General features: G+C 36.3%; 1 protein-coding gene across 7 annotated transcripts in view; it reads left to right on the top strand.

Annotated features, from left to right (window-relative positions):
• Positions 1 to 23,715, top strand: part of sorbs2a (sorbin and SH3 domain containing 2a) — a 58,734-nt gene continuing 35,019 nt past the window's right edge. For 4 of the 7 annotated variants that reach the window (XM_087810435.1, XM_087810413.1, XM_087810397.1 and 1 more), the window contains exons 1-4: positions 2 to 331; positions 9,776 to 9,947; positions 21,846 to 21,898; positions 23,111 to 23,200. In XM_087810435.1, the coding sequence (XP_087666561.1) occupies positions 21,889 to 21,898; positions 23,111 to 23,200 (100 nt within the window). In that variant the 5' untranslated portion in view covers positions 2 to 331; positions 9,776 to 9,947; positions 21,846 to 21,888. Of the gene's footprint in view, positions 332 to 9,775; positions 9,948 to 21,845; positions 21,899 to 23,110; positions 23,201 to 23,715 lie in introns of all 7 variants that reach the window. The other 3 variants (XM_087810444.1, XM_087810404.1, XM_087810424.1) reach the window with 3 other exon arrangements.

The following is a 23,715-nucleotide window of genomic DNA, read 5'->3' as shown; positions in this document are numbered from 1 at the left end:
GCGCATGGCGGGCGGACTGTAGTCTGGGACACATCCCTGGACCGGGACCACCTCAGACCACGAAGATCCGGCGGTTTTGTCAAGTGGAAGGTCGAGGTTTCTATTGAAGCGTTGGGGCGGAGGGTCGCTGGTCAAATGTCTCGAGAAAAGACGTAGAAAAAAAAAAAGAAAAAAAAAGGGGGTCAGAGGAGCTGCTGCATTGCTATGTGACCCCCCTCGGGGGAGAGGGAGTCGCCATTATTTGACGTGGACCACATCCGCTGGAACAGGTGTAGAGTTTCATCACAGCCGCGCTAGAGCTTCTCCTCCGCGGCGAGGATTAACCAGAAAGGTAGGTCCACGAATTATGTTGTGTTTTAATAAATAATATTGTTTTTATTTTAATATCGACGGTTGTTGAGAACAAAACGAGGATTTAAAGCCAGAGAAGTGACTGAAGCCGCTCATAAACATGGAAGTTCAGATTAAATCCTCCTCAACGTTAATCTCTATTGTTGGATCAGCACTGGCTGCAAATCCTGTCCCTCGTCCTCGTTTATTCTGGGTTTGGATCCATGTTCACCTGTCTCACCTGTTCAGGTGATTGAGGATCACGTGTGCTGTGTCTCAAATCGCATACTTGCGTACTCAAAGTTAGTATTTTTAGTGCGTAAGTGCGTCTCAATTCTTAGTATGCGAAATTGAGTGCTCCATACACACTAGATTGACACTTAAACGCCCATAAAACTGATGCTGTGTTTCAAATGGCATACTTCTCTTAGTATACTAGAATCTAGTATGCATCAGGATAGTGTACGTACTAACTAGTACACATATTCTCCACAGATAGTACGTACACTATCCTGATGCATACTAACTTCTAGTATACTAAGAGAAGTATGCGATTTGAGACATACTATCTGTGGAGAATTTGCGTACTAGTTAGTAAGTACACTATCCTGATGCATACTAACTTCTAGTATACTAAGAGAAGTATGCGATTTGAGACATACTATCTGTGGAGAATTTGCGTACTAGTTAGTAAGTACACTATCCTGATGCATACTACCTTCTAGTATACTAGGAGAAGTATGTGATTTGAGACATACTATCTGTGGAGAATTTGCGTACTAGTTAGTACGTACACTATCCTGATGCATACTAACTTCTAGTATACTAAGAGAAGTATGCGATTTGAGACATACTATCTGTGGAGAATTTGCGTACTAGTTAGTAAGTACACTATCCTGATGCATACTACCTTCTAGTATACTAGGAGAAGTATGTGATTTGAGACATACTATCTGTGGAGAATTTGCGTACTAGTTAGTAAGTACACTATCCTGATGCATACTACCTTCTAGTATACTAGGAGAAGTATGTGATTTGAGACATACTATCTGTGGAGAATTTGCGTACTAGTTAGTAAGTACACTATCCTGATACATACTAACTTCTAGTATACTAAGAGAAGTATTCGATTTGAGACATACTATCTGTGGAGAATTTGCGTACTAGTTAGTGCGTACACTATCCTGATGCATACTAACTTCTAGTATACTAAGAGAAGTATGCGATTTGAGACATACTATCTGTGGAGAATTAGTTACTAGTTAGTACGTACACTATACGGATGCATACTACCTTCTAGTATACTAAGAGAAGTATGCAATTTGAGACATACTATCTGTGGAGAATTTACGTACTAGTTAGTACGTACACTATCCTGATGCATACTACCTTCTAGTATACTAAGAGAAGTATGCGATTTGAGACATACTATCTGTGGAGAATTTACGTACTAGTTAGTACGTACACTATCCTGATGCATACTAACTTCTAGTATACTAAGAGAAGTATGCGATTTGAGACAAAGCAATACTGTCCGTGGAGAATTTGCGTACTAGTTAGTACGTACACTATCCTGATGCATACTAACTTCTAGTATACTAAGAGAAGTATGCGATTTGAGACATACTATCTGTGGAGAATTTACGTACTAGTTAGTACGTACACTATCCTGATGCATACTAACTTCTAGTATACTAAGAGAAGTATGCGATTTGAGACAAAGCAATACTGTCCGTGGAGAATTTGCGTACTAGTTAGTACGTACACTATCCTGATGCATACTACCTTCTAGTATACTAGGAGAAGTATGTGATTTGAGACATACTATCTGTGGAGAATTTGCGTACTAGTTAGTACGTACACTATCCTGATGCATACTACCTTCTAGTATACTAGGAGAAGTATGTTTGAGACATACTATCTGTGGAGAATTTGCGTACTAGTTAGTACGTACACTATCCTGATGCATACTACCTTCTAGTATACTAGGAGAAGTATGTGATTTGAGACATACTATCTGTGGAGAATTAGTTACTAGTTAGTACGTACACTATCCTGATGCATACTACCTTCTAGTATACTAGGAGAAGTATGTGATTTGAGACACAGCAATGGTCTCGTAGAAGCAACATGGCTGAGGCTCCTGTGACTGCAGCACTGCGTCCATGTGTCAAGTTATAGTGGTGATGTTGAGGCAGTGCTGCTGCCCTCCTGTTGAAGAAACTTTATTTATTTATACCTTATAGCCATTTAAAAATTGAATCCTAATCTCAGCATACACACATGTTATTTATCTTTATCTTTAGACTTGGATTGTATCATCTTGTTCTTTCTCTTTATTTCTCTTTCTTCTTGTTCTTATTTTATTTTTATTTATTTTTACCTCATAGCCATTTAAAAATGAAATCTTAATCTCAGCATACACACATGTTATTTATCTTTATCTTTAGACTTGGATTGTATTATCTTGTTCTTTCTCTTTATTTCTCTTTGTTCTTGTTCTTATTTTATTTTTATTTATTTTTACCTCATAGCCATTTAAAAATGGAATCTTAATCTCAGCATACACACATGTTATTTATCTTTATCTTTAGACTTGGATTGTATTATCTTGTTCTTTCTCTCTATTTCTCTTTATTCTTGTTCTTATTTTATTTTTATTTATTTTTTATGAAAAATTGCTGTGTTGCTGTGGCTAATTGGAAAAAAAACAATTCTACCTAACTACAGTTTTTATTTATTTATTAATATTAAATATTAATTTATAGAACACTTTCTCCAGACCAGGGTCAAAAAGCGCTTAAACAATTAAAACAATACTGAAGAAACTTTATTTATTTTAACTTCATAGTAGATCAAAAACTGAATCTTAATCTCAGCATACACAGTTTTTATCTATTTCTTAATATCGGGAATTAGATAACAGTAAGTCATTTATATTTATAGGACGCTTTTTCCAGACCAGGGTCACAAAGCGCTTAAACAATCAAAACAATACTCCAAAAATATTTACTTAAAAGATCAAGATAACACAGAGAAGAACACAGGAGAAAATGAAGGGAAAAGCAGGAATAAGAAAGTCTTATAATAAACAACCTTCTTTGGTTTTCTACCTGTGTTTGTCTTGATCTTTTAAAGTATATATATTTTAACTGTGTATTGCTTTTGATTGTTAAATATCTTTGTCACCCTGGTCTTGAAAGGTGCTTCAGAAATTACCATTACTTACTTATTTACTTACATAAAACAAATAAAATAACAAATAAAATAGAAATAATTTTGAAAAAACTGAACCCCTTCTGCCTATACCTTCCCCCGTATTCTGGTCTTCATAAACTCTATAAAATATATTAGTTTGAATAACGTGCATTAAATCGGTGGATAATAATTCTAACTAAATCTAACTAATTACTAGGTTCTCAAATTTCTCTACCTTTTTGTGTAGATCCTCTCATTTTTTTAGTTAATATACATCTCTCAGCCACAGTGTAGTACTTGGTTTTCTATAGATTTCCAAAGCAGAAGCAAATGTTCAGAGCGTTTTTCTGGGAAGAAGTTGTTCGTGTTTCTCAGGCGGTATTACAATAATGCATATTAAGTGTAATTCCTAAAACAGTTGATTTAGTTTGAAATATGTTTTGTGTAATATATTTATGACAAATTGAACATAATAATCACAATTTATTCATCTTTTTTGGTTTGTTTAATATGACGGAATATCCATCTGGGAATAGGTTTAAGGAGTTTTAACCACATTTGATACAAATATTAATAGTGTTTCATGGCTACTATACTATATATATATATATATATGTGTGTATATATGTTTGTATGTGTATAATGTGATCAGAAAAAAACAAATGAATAAAAAGGTAGATGCAGTTCTGTTAAATATCTGGGGGAAAATGGTGAAATTTCTCTGTATCAATATACTATTCCGCCCCTAAGAAGTAGTTACTTACTATTACAAAATAATACATTATAATATTTGTATCTGATGTGGCTATTACTGCTTAAACCGAAACCCCCTGTTGGATATTCCATCATATTAAACAAACCAAAAAAGATGAATTAATTGTGATTACTGTGCTGTAGCATTAATATATTACACAAAACATTTCAAACTATTTCACTGTTTTAGGAATTAGGATTTAAAAAATGTCGTTTCCAATAGTTTTAGTTTTTTGGCCAAATTAAACTGGATCCCATGTCTTTGTTGACTCCATACTATTCCCTATCCACCACATGATCCTTCAGATTGAATCGTTCGAAGACGACATAAGATCATTAGGTTTCTGGTGTCAACATAAACAATGGGTGCACTTTGCTGTGTGGAAAACAATCGCTCCTGAAACCACTTCCCTGACCACCGACCTGTACTGTATTAGTATTGGATTTGTATGTTTGCGATAAGCTCACGAAGAGCTGCGACATCATTATAAGCAAATGCATATCTATATACATTTTAAATATTATGCTTTTGCATTCATTTTTCACGCTGCACACATATTTATATCATCGTACTTGTTTCAGTTGTGTCCGTTATATTGTAGAACCCGACGTTAATGCCACGTTTTCGTCAGCAAATGTGTATTTATTTGTCTCACTGACTTCACTGTAACTGCTCTGTAAAAGTTAATTTCAAGGTAGATACAAGCGGAAAAACCTGAATAATGCACTAACCAGAGTATTATTCTGAATGGTTCTTCAAGTAACCCAATACAAGTCAAATAAGTTTATTTACTCTAAGAACTCTCTTTGATTCTGTGTATAGTGACGCCAAACATGACGAGGAAATATGAGAAGCTGGTGTAGTCGTCGTCTTCTTTTGATCTCAAAGGCATTCTGTAAATATTCCATGTCAAATGAGGTGCCTGGTTTTAGGGCACCGTCTTATTATCTCATTATGCTTCTTCCTCTTGTGTCTCTGGAGGCTGGAGCGATGTTCAAAATGCTTACCTCGTTCTTACATGGTGGCTAATGAAAGAGGCCGCCTCAAGGACATGTTTACTCTCTGAGCTTTCTCCACGACGACGCATGAGATTCTAATGGGATTAAAGGGCAGCCTGCCTATAAGCAATGTAAGGGGTTGTCAGTGAGACTGCAATGCTTTCGTTTTTTAAGTCGTGGATATTAAATTACCGGGTGAGTGAGCCTTGCGGAATTATCGTCTCTTAATGTTATAATAATGCTGTTAAAAACTGGGTAATCTGGTTAAGTAAGGTTAATTGTTTAACACAAGCCATTCATTTGAGGTTTCCTTTATGTCTCATCTATATTTGTGATTTTAATTTGAACATCTATCTGTCATACTTGCTTTTCTAGGTACATTTTGTACACAAGAATTTGTCCAATACTACTTCATAAAAGTAATGGTTTTCCTCAAATCAATATCTGAATCAATTGTAAGTAAGTAAGTAATATTTATTTATATAGCGCTTTTCGAGACCAGGGTCACAAAGCGCTTTAACAATCAAAACAATACTCAAAACAGTACAGTGTGTGGACGGTTTTATTGTCTATGTTTAATTGTCTTAACAAAACTCAGTCATACATTTATGTATCCGGTCCAAAATATATAATAGCCCTTCACTCTATAAATAACCGTGTGGGTAATATTACAGAAGAACTGACCCGTGGAGCCTCACAGGCCGAAACACAGCTGATTATTTACAATCAAAACATTTGTGTTTTTTAAAAAAGTTTTTCTTTTAACCAACTGTCCTTGTGTGAACACGCCTGACTCTGCTTTTTATATCGTGCCACTTACTTAGCCGGGCATGGCCGAGGCTGATAATGAATTAGGTGTTGAAACTGTCCGTGCAACCATGTCGACACGGCCACCGCGGTCCAGAGGGGCTCAAAGGTCAAATTGTTGGTGCATTTGAGCGCCAGAGTGTGCCAGTCACTATTAAAATAGCTTACTTTGATACTTTAATCAGATCATTCACAAGTTCCTTCATAGTTAAGTACTTTCTTTTTGGGCAACCTTTGGTTTTTCTGCAGAAGTTCTTTGTCCTTTAAAGTGATATAACTTGTTTAATAATATTATATAACTAAGTGATATATACTCTTTAAAAAGGCTATGAAGGGTGGCGCTCTTAACCCACTATCAATTAAGGCTGTAATGATAGATGGATAGATAGATAGATAGATAGATAGATAGATAGATAGATAGATAGATAGATAGATAGATAGATAGATAGATAGATAGATAGATAGATAGATAGATAGATAGATAGATAGATAGATAGATAGATAGATAGATAGATAGATAGATAGATAGATAGATTGAGCTCATGATACGATTTGATACGATATATTCAGCTCACGATATGATTTAATACGATATATATTTTGAGGCCGGCTGTATCCTCTTGTCCTCAGTCATCGCCCAGATCTTCCAGTATTTCATTCTTCCTTTAGCGGCAGATGACGTAATGACTGCTGCCATCTAGTGGCCGGATTTTTTTTTTTTACTCGCACTTACTACTACTCTGGTGATTGCTCCTGATGATAAGGTTCCAGGGTTGAGTCAGTAATTGGGTGACTTAGGTCTTAGAGCCTGAGAAACCTGGGTGTTGTATTTGATAAAGACATGTCTCTTGTTCGACACTGAAGAAAACTGACCACAAGCTGTTTTCTTCAAATCTCTAAACTGAGGAAAATTATGTCACAAAAAGATCTGGATCTTATAATCCATGCGTTTGTTTCTTCTCGTCTGGACTATTGTAACAGTTTATTTTCATGTCTAAACATGAAGGATGTGTCTCGCCTGCAGTTCATACAAAACTCTGCAGCCAGAATTCTGAGCCGCTCTAGTAGAAGAACTCACATTTCTCCTTCAAACTCTTCACTGGCTTCCAGTTTCTTTCAGGATCAACTCTTGAAAAGGCGCTCTACAAATACTAATTACATACTTACTTACTTACTTAATTGAATATTAAAAAAAACCCAAAAGATGTACGATAAATATAATATATGATTTGAAACCATAAACCGATACTGCACTGTTGAATATCGATATAGTATGCTGAAAAAAACATCAATATATCGGTGTATGTTTCTCACACCCCTATGAATAATGTTACTTTGGAGTAAGGGAGCTGGAACTTAGTAAAACCTTTATTTTCATCTGTTGGTGAAAGGGCTCTATTAAGGAACAATATATGCTTTGTCTTATCTTCATATCTTGAGTTGTCTTTTAAAGAATGTAATCTGGGAAAAGTCTCTAATGGGAGACTTAACTCCTGAGCTGCTTTTGTTTTTATTGCTCCCTCGATGGCCTTCGTACGCGAGCCAAGAATGCATCATTAGCACCTGTCAGTTGCCAGGCCTCCACGATCTCGTGGATGATCCGTCGCACACGAGCGCAGGATCCAGGAAACAGCTGGTCCACCATCACGACCGATGACATACCGATCGCCGCGGTGATCCTCCAGGAACACCCGTGTCTCGAGCGTCATCTCGATGGGATTTCAACGTTGTTACTTCATCACGGCTACGATGACAGCGAGCGCAGATGGTGTTGATCCGGGCATGTCTGGAGTACTAGATATCCTTCTGTGATTTGGTAACACATGGAGCTTTGTACATCTGGATATCCAGAGTTAGTTTGACCCGTTATATTGCGTAACGGTGGCGCCTGCAGTGGAGCAAATACTGAGCTGGTTCGTCTCCATTTTATTTTATTTTATGGAGTTTTTAGTGCGTTACAAAAGTATAAGGTAGAAGGAAGTTACATAAATACTAGTGATGGTCTGATGAAGCTTCATGAAGCAGTGCCGTTATTTTCACGATAAAATATTACAAAATGAGTTCATTTTGAGTGAAAAATAAATCAAGAAAAATAGTAGATGAGGAAATAAAAGATCTTGGAACTTGAACAAAATGTCAAAGTACGATAACAAAATGATTGTATTTGTATCAAAATTAAATAGTAAATTGTAAAAGATGATGCTTTAAATGTGACATTATACATGTAGATTAAATGTTTAGTGTTACGTATTAAATACTAGAAAATATTATAATCGAGGATATTCGGGTCTATAAAGTAGTGATGGTCTGATGAAGCTTCATGAAGCAGTCATTATCTTCAGAGTCCACTAGATGGCGGCCTCTTCGTTTTGAACAATTGTTCTAATTAAATATTATTTTTGAACTGATGGCGCCACCTACTGACCTCTAAACAACATGACACTGTTTCATGAAACTTCATCAGCACATAAACTAGCTTTAAGAAAAGTGGATATGTGAGTTCTCCTACAAGAGCTGGTCCGAATTCTCGATGAGGTGAGACAGTACCTTCTTGTTCAAGCATGTAAATAAACTGTTCGCTAGCTGTAGCCTAGCTTTACATTGAAATCACACTATGTTTATCTTGTTTAAGAGAACTAGAAATAAAGCCACATCAACTTAAAAGTGATTCACTGGCACCGCATACTTTAGGTTTCTCTACTTTTCATGGCACGTGAAGAAACTCTACGGAGATCAACGTCCGTAAAGAAAAATGCGTCTCAATTAAAAAACATGCAACAATGGCCATCGTAAAGAAGTTTGTTAGCATCCATACCAGATATGATAGATACTTAGAATTGTTTCTTTACAACAAAAATTGGCTTTACATCGATCATTTCCATTTTTTCCGGTTTTCGGAGTAGTCTTTGATTTTGACGATTCAACATCTTCGCTATTATGCCGTAGCGGTGTGTTTGGGAAAAGAGGAAGTGAAAGTGGTACAAATACCTCAGTGCACAGTAGCCGCACACTTCGGTTTAAGGTGTCCATGGTCTAAATTTGAGCGATGCTAATAGCCCTTCTGACATCATCTTTCCGGGAATAGCAGGGAGTCTGAGGGTCTTGGTGCTTTTGGCTGACCCCATCTCCTGCGTTGGACATGTGAACGTACGTGTGTGGTCATCTCCAAATATACATCCCAGCGTATGTATTACACGCCACAGACTTTATGGACCTGTGTACGCGGGGTCGATGCGTGGCGAATAAAAATACTTCTCATGTCCGTCCTCGCTTGACACGCAATCCAATTGTCAGCAGCGGAAAGCGAAGGAAAACCCAATGTGACAAGGCGTCCCTCGCTAACTGGCAACGCCGTCAGAAGTCTGGGATCAGTCGCCGGATCTCTTGTTGCCTTTTCATCCACAACAGGGTAATTCAGCCTTGCTGTGATTCTACAGCCCATTTAAACATGAGCCGGATGCATAATAGATGATGGTGCAAGAGTGGTTAAATGGATATTGTCACTCCCAGCACCCGCCCATCCACACAGGAGGGGTAACTTTCCCATTTCATAGACCAGCATGCCTGTGTCTGGAAATAGCCGAATCTGATCACGGCTTCACCCAAACAGGGAACTCTGTTTCTCTCTCACTGGCTCTGTTGGACGCTCTAACTGTCTCCCCGCGTCTGTTGTCTCCTTCCTCCCCAGGACCAGGACCAGGACCAGGACCAGGACCAGGACCAGGACTAAAGCTGGATTTGACCAAAAGTGAGAAGAAAGAAGGTTATTTGAACGAGTGGTTTAACAGGAGAAGGTCTGGTGGAGCGGCACCGCTCACCTGACATTGCATACCCAGGATCTAGTTTCTGGTTTTATGACGGTAAGAGCTGATACTTTTTATCTTCTATTTGTCGGATTCTAGAAGGTCTTAAGGGAATAACAAAATGATATAATTATCAGGTTATGATATGTTGAGTTATTTGAATTATAAATCATGTTTATATTCAGAATAGTTGATATTATTGCAGTATAAGAGAAATATGTATTATAAAATTGTTTTACTTTAATTATATTACGTGAATCCAAAGGCATGTTAAGTTAAATATATAATATAACACCACATTTCTATATACTTTTTATCTTTCGTTTGTCGGATTCTAGAAGGTCTTAAGGGAATAACAAAATTATATAATTATTAGGTTATGATATGTTGAGTTATTTGAATTATAAATCATGTTTATATTCAGAATAGTTGATATTATTGCAGTATAAGAGAAATATGTATTATAAAATTGTTTTACTTTAATTATCTTTTGTAAATCCAAAGGCTTGTTAAGTTAAATATATAATATAACATCAGATTTCTATATACTTTTTATCTTTCATTTGTCGGAATCTAGAAGGTCTTAAGGGAATAACAAAATTATATAATTATTAGGTTATGATATGTTGAGTTATTTGAATTATAAATCATGATTATATTCAGAATAGTTTATATAATTGCAGTATAAGAGAAATATGTATTATAAAATTATTTTACTTTAATTATGTTGTGCAAATCCAAAGGCATGTTAAGTTAAATATATAATATAACGCCACATTTCTATATTTATATTGATGAGTTCTCTGGCACGCCATGATTTACTACTGACGCTAATAATGTACTTATTATATAATAGAATTTTAAATAGAATTATTTTTGCAGCTTCAAAAACATTGACGGAGGAAAATATCAGCCTCCATTCTCTGAACATTTGATAATCTTTACCCCAAATACCCTTTAGTTCTTTTTACACGCTTTCATCTCCTATTACAACTTCTTTTTTTTTTTTTCACCGTATCCTCTTTCCTGCTCAACAAAAGCCGTGCACCAATCCCTCCATTAGTCCAGTCTCTGAGGTCTGCTGGAATGTTACCTTGACCCGGACGTGGTCGAGCTTATTCTCAGCCTTGGCTCACGGTTCGCTCCATTTAATTCTATATTATAAACAATTATTAGCATTAAAAATGCTTTTTTTTAGAATTCAATATTTTAGTCCATTGTGTTATGCATTCAATGAATATTAGAGGTTGTTCCCATATATCAGGATTATTTATCTGCTTACATTGTTGTCTTAAATCGTGACTTCTATCCTGCAAATGACGGCAAATCACGTTGAAAACTAAAGCTTATGTTCAGAGCCATTAAGTGAACGTCTGAAAGTGAAAGTCCTCCATCGACTTCATCAGCCTATGACCAGTTATGTTTTGAAAATCTTGCACAGTGCAAACCCGAATTTAGGATTTCGCTTTTTCCTCATCCTTCCTAGAGAGCTACGATTTTAAGTGTTTGTTTCCAGATCATTTTCATTATTTTAAAATTACAATAGAATGTGATGAGACCGGGAAACACCCAATTAAAATATAATTCTGATTACAGTTAATTTGGTGGTTTGTTGATAATACTGTGCTGATAATTGTTGTTTTAAATAAGATGGTGGCGGAAGCGTTCTAGAACCCTCTTGCACAACATAAACAGTATTTGCGAGTAGAACCAACATTTGATCATCTGTTCATTGTGTGACTATTCCCTGAAACTGGGATATTATTGAACCAACAAGCTAAAGACGACGTGTACAGCAGTCAGTCCGCTTGACGTTTTAAATGGATAAATCATGATAAATGTCTTTAGCAAAAACGTCCCCGACCTCCAATGATTCTCTGTATCTTTCATCTGATCTAGCACCACTTTTCTGTTCCCTTTCAACTGGGCTTTCTATTCTGATTTGTTATGACAATAGAAACGAGTGTTTCAATTTTTGTTTTCATTTCTAAAACCTGTTTGACCCAAAGCAGAATCCATTAACATACACATGGAAACCTCATGTTGTTTTCAACAAGAATTAAAAGGGTTTAAAAAAACATTTCCATCTGCCTCTTTATAGAAGGTACATCAAGATCCTTCAGTTGGACCGTCCTGATGCAAACACCTCGGGGGGTAAAGGCTCCTATCTAATGGCAGCAAATATAGCTCCTCAGCTAATCAGGTCTGTCTTATCTTTAAGTTCCACACTTAACACAGCAGCTACCTGGGAATCAACGCTATGTTTAGTTAATGTAATCGACCGCGCGACTCATTCTTTCTGCTTAAAAGTCACGCACTAGTTTCACCGTCGTCACGTTTGAAATGTCGCTCAGAATTTCTTCTTGTTATAAGCTTTGTTTTATGAATGTGTCGCTGGAGATATAAGAGTTTTTTTGTATTCCAGACAAATATTTAGACGGACATAAGATGCTTGGCAACTGGGATATTGATACAGTGAGCGTCAGTCAATGGGTCGATAAGACAGAAATGTTGATCTTTGTTTACATTGTTTGATTAGTTTAGTGTTGTCTGCACTTGTTTTATTTAATTTAACAAGTTTTGTATTGTTTGTTATTTTCTTTCAATTAAAATTTAGGTTTTTGATTGTATCAATTTATTTATGTTTTCTTCCATTTTATTTAATCGTTTTGTGTAATCACTAGTAAAATAAACTTTGTTTAATTTCCTTAAAAATAGAGAATAAAGAAAGGCAAAAATCTGCAACCTGTATTAGCCACAAAATGTATGTTATTTCATTTATTTTGTTCATTTTATTTATTGTTCATACCCTTTTGTCTGAATTGATTAATCACAGAATCCAAACCTACACTGGCCTAAATGTGAAAATGTGCCACTGCTGAAAGGATATTTAGTTACTTTGAAAAGTAACTGAGTTACCATGAAAAGTAACTCAGTTACTTTAAGTTTTTACTTTCGAAGAAGTAACTAGTAATGTAAACAAACTGCTCTTTTAAAGGTACTTACCCAACACTGGTCAATTATGATATCAATACAAACATTTTCCTCTGGTTTTTGGGGAAGCTTTGAGATATAAATGAACCGATGGAAATCATTGCCGTTGGATTGATGATCACATTATTAATAATAATAATAATAATAATAATAATAATAATAACAGCCATTTGCAAGCAAGCAAGTCGAGGCTGTTTTGAACGACCCACTGAAAGTTTTGCAATAAATAAATGTCGCCTTATAAATGTTTTCCAAAGATGATTTTGTTACCTGCAAAGACGCAATAGAGAGTTCAATGAATGGAAGAAACAAAAGTGTCTAATGAAGAATCATTATTGGCTTCGCTGGCAACTCGGTGAAACATTCTTAGCCGTTTACTCATCGTCGCCTCATTAGAGCGTTGCTCGCCGGCGTGTTTTGTTCAACTCTGCTCTGCTGCCTCAGGCTTTGTGATGCTGCTTTTCTTCAGCCTTTATCTTCGGAGGAGAAAACAGGGATGTGTTGTCCTTACAGGGCTCCAGCTGATGACGTCGGACGAGTCAAGTTTAGTGATTTTTGCTCTTTCTTTTAATCCTCCTGACACGTATGTATCTAACATTTTGCATGATAAAGATAAAGACTCAGATCCTATTATTTTCTCCTCCGTGGGCTCCCCGTGGACAACTGGGGTTTACGTTGCATAATTGGATTTGTGCTCGCAGAGCCATCCCTGTGCTAGTTAGAGGCATTGTCATGCTGGCTGCAGAACACATCGTCCTCTGTTGTGCGAAGTGCTGGTAGTGAGTGTGCATGCAGGGTCAGTATATTGACCTTCAGCAGCCATTCCTGCAGCCTGAGGGGGGGCTGATAATGAGTGACGGGGTTGAACAAACAGGCCTGATAGCACAGACTTTGACGGAAGAGGCTGTTGTTTCGCCGCCGATGGGAGAGTTGGTGGGTGGATAAATGTCCTCTTCTCAGAATACCCATCTTCGTATGGAGATTTCAAAACGGTGATGGCTACATTGCAAACCACATTTGAAAGTCAAATTTCATTTTCTACTCGCCCTCATGTCAAACTAAGGGTTTGTGTTATTTCCAGAGTTATCTGTTCCGGTTGTAAACGGAGCCCCATTATCTTCAACCAAAAAAAAACCTCTTAAAAACATCCAAATATCACCGTAATTGTTGTCAGTAACGTCCATCTTGTATTGAAGCCATGGCATGAGAAATTGTTCTAATTTAACGAGTCTTTATTTCGGTCTTCGAGCTAAAAGGCAAACAGTTACAGGAAAGGCTGCGGGTAAATCTCGTGTGGTCTCCAAAAACTGTGTCTGAAATCGCATACTTGCGAACTTAAACTTAGTGTTTTAGTGCATAAGTGTGTCTCAATTCTTAATATGCGAAATGTAGTGCCCAATGCACACTAAATTGGGGTACTTAAACTGCCGATAAACTGAGTAAGGAATCGTTGGGCACTTTCTACCCTAAACAACCGCCCTTTTAGTGACGTTGACTTTGTAAACGAAAGTTACGTCATATACTGTATATATATATATATATATATATATATATATATATATATATATATATATACATATGCATATATATATTTATATATATATATATATATATATATATACATATGCATATATATATTTATACATATGCATATACTTACAGGTGCATTTTCAGCCAGGACACGTCCTCGATGCTGATACCGGCGTAAATATCTTGCGAATATTTATTTTCTCACTACTTCTTGATCCAAACTTGCTGCCAGCAGGTGGTGATAGTGCTACTCCAGCTGGTTGAACACATCGTTAAAAAGTAGTTGAAGAAGAAGCTGTCGCGTCATTTCCTGTTAGTGTGTAGCAGCAGAGTTTGATTTGAAACATACAGTGTTTTGATTTGAGACATCTATCGAGAATTTTTCGTACTAGTTATTACGTACACTATCCTGATGCATACTAACTTCTAGTATACTAAGAGAAGTATGTGATTTGAGACACGGCATAATACTTGTCTGTGTAGAATGTAGCATTTTAGCTTCTACTACAAACAAGACTAAAATATAGAATTATTTTAGAACAATTTCTCATGTCGAAACTTCAATACAAGATGTACGTTACACCCGAGCAGTACGGAGGTATTTGGGTGTTTTTAAGTGTGTAATTTTTGATAAAAAAGTGAGCACCGTACACCACGGTCACATGGACTTTTTGCCTGTCACTCCAAAAACACAAGCATTACGCTGAAAAGAATCCCAACCATTGGTTGACATGACAGTGAGTAGAAACCGAGTGAAGTCTTGGGTGAACGATCACTTCAAGTAAAAGGTTTATCTTGATGTAGTGAATATACGTGAGAAAGTTGTATGGTTGAGTTGGAAAAGTATTTGCTTCGTAAGAGCTGATGTAATGTGTACTGACTCGAGGGAGATCACACTTGGAGCCTGTGTGTCATGTTGTCAGAACAGCTCATGCACTCGGTGTGTGTAGCAGTTACAAGTATACACACTCGGAGGGCAAAGAAACTCTAGTCATCGTCAAGAAAATACTGTTATTACAATTTATGAAATGAAGGAATTGGAAAATTTAGGCATATTTTTGTCCAGCAAGCTTCACATATATTCCCCCGAATATTGATTTTTAAACTCCCAGTTGAGATCGTTTATTTTTAGATCTACTCAAGATGACATGATCCAGAGACACCTCGATTGAAAGTTCCTACAAGACAGATCTCTTCGCCTGTAAATATAGATTGACTAAGGAGCTTAATCTGCCGACATCCTGTGAGTCTCAGTCTGAGTGACCACTTCTGGATCACGACCTTTGTGGCCAAAGTCGGCTTATCTTAAATGACGGCTTACTCCCCCCCCCTGCCGTCGGGGGTGCAAACACACTCACTTACAACCGGCATTTTGAGAGTTATGTATGACAATGATTCCACAGTTACAGTTGATGCCCTTTCCTTACGTTTCCGGCTCCCAACCCTCTCCCAAATGATGCATAGATCTGCGGAGTATTACTTATCTTTGGATACGAATAACGAATAACGGCCATATGGTTCTCAAAGCACACAGTTCTCAGTTTGGTAATAAACTAATATTATAACTACCGTATTTTCCGGACTATAAGTTGCAGTTTTTTTCATAGTTTGTCCGGGGGTGCAGCTTATACTCTGGAGCGACTTATGTGTGAAATTATGAACACATTATTACCGGTATATCATTTCACATGTTATTTTCACACTAAACCACAAGAGGGCGCTCTAGGCCTGTGTTGATAATTTCGACGTAGAAGAGGAAGCATCTTCTACCTCCGGAGTTAGTTAGTTGTTTAAAAGTGACACGAGGATGAAGAGTTATTTGGAGTTACACGGATGGTTTGGTAAACTTCTTAGTTATTGATGCTATAGTTCTCTGAATAACTCTTCATATGTTATGTTAACATACCAGGTTCTCAGTTCATGTAACGTAACATACAATTATTCAGCCTGTTGTTGCCTCTATTCTATTTTTATTTTAAATTGTCTTTCAAGATCACATGTCTGTTCTTGGTGTTGGATTTTATCAAATAAATTTCCCCCAGAAATGCAACTTATACTCCAGTGAGACTTATATATGTTTTTTCCTTCTTTATTATGCATTTTATAGCTGGAGCGACTTGTACTCTGGAGCGACTTATAGTCCGGAAATTTCGGTATATATATATATATATATATATATATATATATATATATATATACAGTATATATAGAAAAAAATCATTATTGGGTTTATTAAAAAAAATGTTTTAATTGATTTCCAAAACGTTACAGTTAGCTAACCATTAAAAAGACACAAATTTAAATGTTGTTATTCTTTCAAAGAGCTAAAAACTAGTATACCGTATTTAATATATTTCCCCCCCTAAATGTTATTGCCGAAGGCAGGGGTGGGCAATTATAATTCTTCAAGGCGCCATATTCAATTCTGTGCATGTTGTTAGGGGCCGTCAAGCAAAAAAAACGTTTCTCATTAGACCATGACATTTATTAAGATAAATAAGCTGCAATTTTATTCTTGTATAAATGAGTTTCTTTCAAAACAATTCTTCAATTAACTTAAAAAAATGTTTTGAGGGGACACCTGTGTATTTCTCTGTGTTATCTTGATCTTTTTAGTATATATATATAAATATATATATATATTTATTTTTGTATTATTGTCACCCTGGTCTAGAAAAGCGCTCTACAAATATAAATTACTTACTTACTTTTTTAAAATCTTGGGGTCAAAGTGACCCAAAAAACAAACGTGTTTGAGGTATCCCTTGTGCTGTCTCTGGGTCAGGGGTTAAACAATACATTGGCTCAATTGGACGGCAGGTACTTTCTTTACTTTGTGGCCCTGTAGCCACAGAGAGTGACAAAACATTCTCGAATCCAAATGGGAATCCAGAAGCGTCACCAGCGTCCTCGCCGTTGACTGGTATGATGGCAGACATCACTCCCTGTATTTATGTACAGGCTTGTCTTTACTCATCGTGCCAAAATTACACTCGGAGGATAAACCACGATGATGCAAAGAGAAGAGTTCAAAGGATATTACCGTCAACACGCTCAACAACAAGTCCCGTCCGTGGTCAAGGTTTAGAATTTCTAGTTTTGCATTTTAGAGTCATTCAGGAAGGAAGGAAAATTATAGTAGGCGTCACTTCTTTAAATGAACTAGAGATTCTCAGTTTTCGTCAAATTGAATTAAAAATGGTTAATTAAAGAGAAGCTAACGTGTTGATTTAAGTGTGTCTAAAGTAGATGTTGGACTCTATTGTATCATCAGTGCGTGTCTGTTGGTACAAAACTATTTTTGTTACATTAGAAAACAAGCTTCTGTCGCCACTGTTTGCTTTATTTTTCGTACACATTTATAGTTTGTTTTTTTGAACCCCAAATGGCCGGAAAAGATTAAAAGGCTTTCAAAAGACATTTATTTGTACAACACCATGATACAAACAATAGATTTGTATTGTACTCGATCCTCACGGCAAGGCAGGGGTCAGGTTTCCTGGGAGGTGTGAAGGCTCCAGTGAGTTTTCTCACACAAATCGTCCCGCCACAACATTACACCATCGCCACAGCTGCTGTGTCGCCGCCGATCTGTCCCGGCGAAACACGATCCTGTTTATAAACTGACCGTCATTTGGACGCTGACAGCTCGTGACGCCAGGACTATGATTTACCCCCGAATGTGTGCGAGTGTGTGCAGGGGTCCTTCTGCGAGATAGATTTACGAGCCGGCCCCCTCATCAGGATGAGGTGGTCAGGGTCTGGATGAGGTCCAGGGACCAATATTGCTTCCTCATCATCCGCCCTCACATGATGGCAGCCAAGTATGTCGGAGTGTGTCACAGACTTAATGTTTGCTTTCCATAAAGGTAAAAAAAAGTATTCCCGACATACAAACAAAAAAATTAAGAATATATTGTCACCATTTTTACGTATATATTAAATATTATTACCTAGTTTTATTTTCCATCTTTATTCTGGGAAGCGGCTGCAGAGAATCCTGACACCTGTCAGCCTGTAGCCGCATTATTTATTAATTTATTACTAATTATGTTTAGGTTATCGTTGGGGTGTAAGAAAGTATTGATATAACGGTATATCACGATATTTTTATTCCCGAATCTGTATCGATTTTTTTTAATAACTATATTTGTGCTGATGTCACGCCAGTGAAGCAGCTGTTGCTAACAACAGAGCTAACAACAGAGCTAACAACAGAGCTAACAACAGCGCTTACAACAGAGCTAACAACAGAGCTAACAACAGAGCTAACAACAGCGCTTACAACAGAGCTAACAACAGAGCTAACAACAGAGCTAACAACAGCGCTAACAACAGAGCTAACAACAGAGCTAACAACAGAGCTAACAACAGCGCTAACAACAGAGCTAACAACAGCGCTTACAACAGCGCTTACAACAGAGCTAACAACAGAGCTAACAACAGCGCTAACAACAGAGCTAACAACAGCGCTTACAACAGCGCTTACAACAGAGCTAACAACAGAGCTAACAGCAGAGCTAACAACATGGCTAAAAACAGCGCTAACAACAGAGCTAACAACAGAGCTAACAACAGAGCTAACAACAGCGCTAACAACAGAGCTAACAACAGAGCTAACAACAGAGCTAACAACAGCGCTAACAACAGAGCTAACAACAGCGCTTACAACAGCGCTTACAACAGAGCTAACAACAGAGCTAACAACAGCGCTAACAACAGAGCTAACAACAGCGCTTACAACAGCGCTTACAACAGAGCTAACAACAGAGCTAACAGCAGAGCTAACAACATGGCTAAAAACAGCGCTAACAACAGAGCTAACAACAGAGCTAACAACAGCGCTTACAACAGAGTTAACAACAGAGCTAACACCAGAGCTAACACCAGAGCTAACACCGGAGCTAACAACAGCGCTAACAACAGCGCAATACATTTTACAAGATTAGTTTAGTCATAAAACCGTTAAACTCTTTACTAACTAATGTTTATCACGGGTAAATCACTGATCTAACTATTTAAAAAAAAAACAAAAAAAAACTTTGAATTAAAGTAAAATGTTATTTTAAAGGTTAAATATATATATATTAAACTTCAGTTTTTAAAGCTTAAGTGTTTTGACTCATTTTGGCTTTAAAACAAATATAACACTGACAAAATATGTTTTTAACTATGATTAATTTAAATATGTGTTAAAGGCCTCCCCATAAAGAAGAAAAAACGATACAGTGCTGTTGATTATAGATACAGTAACATGGAAAAAAATATGTTTATCGGCACATCGATTTATTTATTTATTTTAAACTAATTATTACATCCCTACACAGGACAGTTTTAAAGGGATGGAAAAAAAACAACACAAAAGCTCTTGAGATCGATGGACGTTGAGGTAACTGGGATTGTGTCTTTTATCTGATGTGTGAAGTGTGTATCTGAGTCTGTAGACGTATGTTTGCCTCTTATTGGCTGTTTGTGGCTTCATGAAATGGCTGCATTTCAGGCTTTTCCTTGATTTTCTGTTGTGTTATCAGTTTTATCTTGACCTTTAAAGTATATACTTTATTGAATATTGTTTTGATTGTTTAAGCGCTTTGTGACCCTGGTCTTGAAAAGTGCTATATAAATACAAATTACTTACTTACTTACCTATTGGCAGCATCAGATGGAATGAAACGCTAAATAGACATTATTATTATTATTATTATTATTATTATTATTATTGTTAATACATGAACTTGGAGGCCAAAGGCAAAATAAATGGTTTGCCAGCAGAATTTCTAGTTTATGAGAATGAAGGAAAAAGAGGATTTAAAACATTAGATTAACTGAGTTGTTAGATTAGGTAGAACTTTATTGATCCCTCAGGAGGTCTCATTCGGGAAATTGTTTTTTCCCAATTAGCCACAGCAATACAGCAATTATTCATAAAAAATAAATTAAAATAAAATAAGAACAAATAAGAACATTTCTTCTTTAGTATGTTTATTATTATTATTATTATTATTATTTATGTTGTGTTGTTGACCTCAGTTACATGATTTTTATTTAAGCTTGTACTCGTCAGATCAGAAGATTTAAAGTCATGCTTGAGAAACGGTTCATTTAAAATACTAGCTGTTAATGTATAAACTTTGTTTAGTTTTTCTTTATAAAATAGTCCAGCTGATTATCATTATTACCATTAAAGGTGGTGCAGGACATTTTCTGGGTACTTTTTTTATTTACGCTATTTATTAAGTAATGAACTAAGAACTATTTGATAAATAAAGTCGCTCCTGCTGCCACAGGAAACATCATGATCAGTTGTTTCCGTCACAGATTCCTGGTCCATGACACACACTCACACGCTCACATGGCACTGCAACAGTTTATGTTGCGCGTCAGCGTCACGCATGTCCCGTCGACATCAATCATGCGCTCGTCTGTGCGGTTCCCAGAAAAGGCCCTTCATATATAGATATCACATGTGCGCTCCGGCAACGTAAACAAGACATACTCGCTGTGATCTTCGTGCGCTAGCTTTAGCATTTATGGTATTTATGTCACAACATGGTTGTTTGAAGCCTGCATTGTCTTTGTGGAATTTTAAATGAAGTCTGTTTTTTTAATTTGATTTAACGTTTAAGCATTGATTATAGATACTCTTTCATTCCCTACAGGTAGTACTTTAATTCTGAATAGTTTGGACCCTCGAGTTACACTATTGACGCCTTTAAGAAACATCTTAAGACGTTTTTATTTGTTCAGGCTTTTCCTTGATTTTTCTGGAACTCCTGTTGTGTTATCAGTTTTATCTTGATCTTTAAAGTATATACTTTATTGAATATTGTTTTGATTGTTTAAGTGCTTTGTGACCCTGGTCTGGAAAAGCGCTATATAAATATAAATGACTTACTTACTTACCTATTGGCAGCATCAGATGGAATGAAACGCTAAATAGACATTATTATTATTATTATTATTATTATTATTATTGTTAATACATGAACTTGGAGGCCAAAGGCAAAATAAATGGTTTGCCAGCAGAATTTCTAGTTTATGAGAATGAAGGAAAAAGAGGATTTAAAACATTAGATTAACTGAGTTGTTAGATTAGGTAGAACTTTATTGATCCCTCAGGAGGTCTCCTTTGGGAAATTGTGACCCTGGTCTGGAAAAGCGCTATACAAATAAAAATTACTTACTTACTTACTTACTAGACTTCAATAAAAAAAACATGAATTTAAGCAAGAATAACCGTGACCTTTACATTTTTTTAATTAAATAACTACATTTTTTTATCAATTAATTTTTGTATTGACTCTTTCTATATCCACTGAGTGAGAAGATTATCGAGCTGTGATTTGTAAATTGGATTTTATCCCTGCTTTTTTCTTTAATTACTAAAATGTAAATGACATTTTTTTCAATATCTGCTTCTGTTTTTTCCAGGAAAGTGTGTCTCCTGGCTGTCGACTAAAAAGTGCTCTTCAGTATGAATACAGGTAAAGTTCTCCAAACTCCAACTATGTGTACGAGTTCCAAACAAGTTTTCTATTTAAAAAAAAAGCTGCCACATAAGCTGCCGCTTCTTCTGACACAAGCCTGAGTCTGTAACTCTAGTCCCGACACTGTTTCATCATGTTGGCTCCGGTCCATCTTCAGCTGCTGTTATTGTAGCTGAAAGTTGATATTGAGTCTCTTCTCGCAGTGTTTGACCACAACACGCTTTTCTGTTTTCTTTCTCGTCTAGTAAGATTTTTAGGACGACAATTTTATCGATGAATAATCAATTAAAAAGACCCGCAACAAGATTGTCTTTGAAAAAGTTTTAAAAAATAGGGGTTTTTAATGAAGGTACATTTTTATTTTTATGTTCTTTAATAACTTTCTTATTTTCATTTATTTAAACATTTCTCTATCCTGAAAATGACAATAATAAAAAGATTGGGGTTTTTTTGTTAATTTAATTACAAAATCAAATCAGAATAAACTTTATTGTCAGTGATGCAGGAACAAAAACTGCTTGGTGTAGAGAAAAAAACAACAATACAATCACCGCAACAAATGGATAAAATATCCCACTTTTAAAGTGGTAACATAAGAGATACTACACATTAAAGCCTTTACTTGTCAACATTCTAAATTGTACCTAAAAATGTATGACAAGTTGGTTTTATATCCTTTTTAAAAGCCTTTTTTTATGTTTTTAGATGAAGCTACATCTGACTTAAAAGTGTAACTTTTATTCCAAACATACTCATATTTCTGTTCTCAAAAATATAACAAAATTGAAGTTTTAAATTGATGCATTTAAAAAGAAAGTCAGAGTTATATGATTATAATATATTTAAAACATCTAAAAATGAAGAAGAAATAAAGATTTCGTCAATGTTGTTTAATGTAGAATAATAACAATTGCAGAAAAAAAAAAGCATACAATTTATTTAAAATAAAGAAAATATAATGTTGCTGCTGCGTATTTAGTAAATTGTTAAAGAATAGTGAATAAAAAGATGTGAGCTCACAAACCTACCTTTCACTTTAATCAAATGCTTTTCTATGCATGTATCTGCTTTGGCTTGTGTTATTCTCAACTGAAAATTAATTTGTCCTTTATTTGCTTGTGTTTGTGTGTTTTTCTTTTTGTCGCTACTTGTTTTTGTTGCATGCGCATGTGTGGCTTCACGGTCGCCTGCCCGGCTCGGTCTTCTCAGATAGCGGAGGATATGAACGCAAAAGTGTGGCCTTGTCGCTCATACTCTCTCCCATGAAGAGGGTCCAGAGCTCACCAAACCTAGCCACAGGTACTAACACCCACCACACTCGTGGAAGTTAACATTGGGCTCGAGGGAAGATGCCTGTTGTGTTTGTCGTCTTCTGAGAATATATCTTGCCGTTTCTTCTTATTCAAACTCCAGTGTTTCTTCTTGATGAAGCTTCATGAAGCAGTGTCATTATCGTCAGAGTCCACTTGATGGTAGTGATGTGTTGATGAAGCTTCATGAAGCAGTGTCATTATTTTCAGAGTCCACTAGATGGTAGTGATGTGTTGATGAAGCTTCATGAAACAGTGTCATTATCTTCAGAGTCCACTAGATGGTAGTGATGTGTTGATGAAGCTTCATGAAACAGTGTCATTATCTTCAGAGTCCACTAGATGGTAGTGATGTGTTGATGAAGCTTCATGAAACAGTGTCATTATCTTCAGAGTCCACTAGATGGTAGTGGTGTGTTGATGAAGCTTCATGAAACAGCGTCATTATTTTCAGAGTCCACTAGATGGTAGTGATGTGTTGATGAAGCTTCATGAAACAGTGTC

Source organism: Callionymus lyra, chromosome 1, assembly GCF_982586985.1.
Source record: "Callionymus lyra chromosome 1, fCalLyr1.hap1.1, whole genome shotgun sequence".
In the NCBI taxonomy this organism is placed as follows: Eukaryota; Metazoa; Chordata; class Actinopteri; order Syngnathiformes; family Callionymidae; genus Callionymus; species Callionymus lyra.
This window is presented reverse-complemented; position numbering and strand designations above follow the sequence as displayed.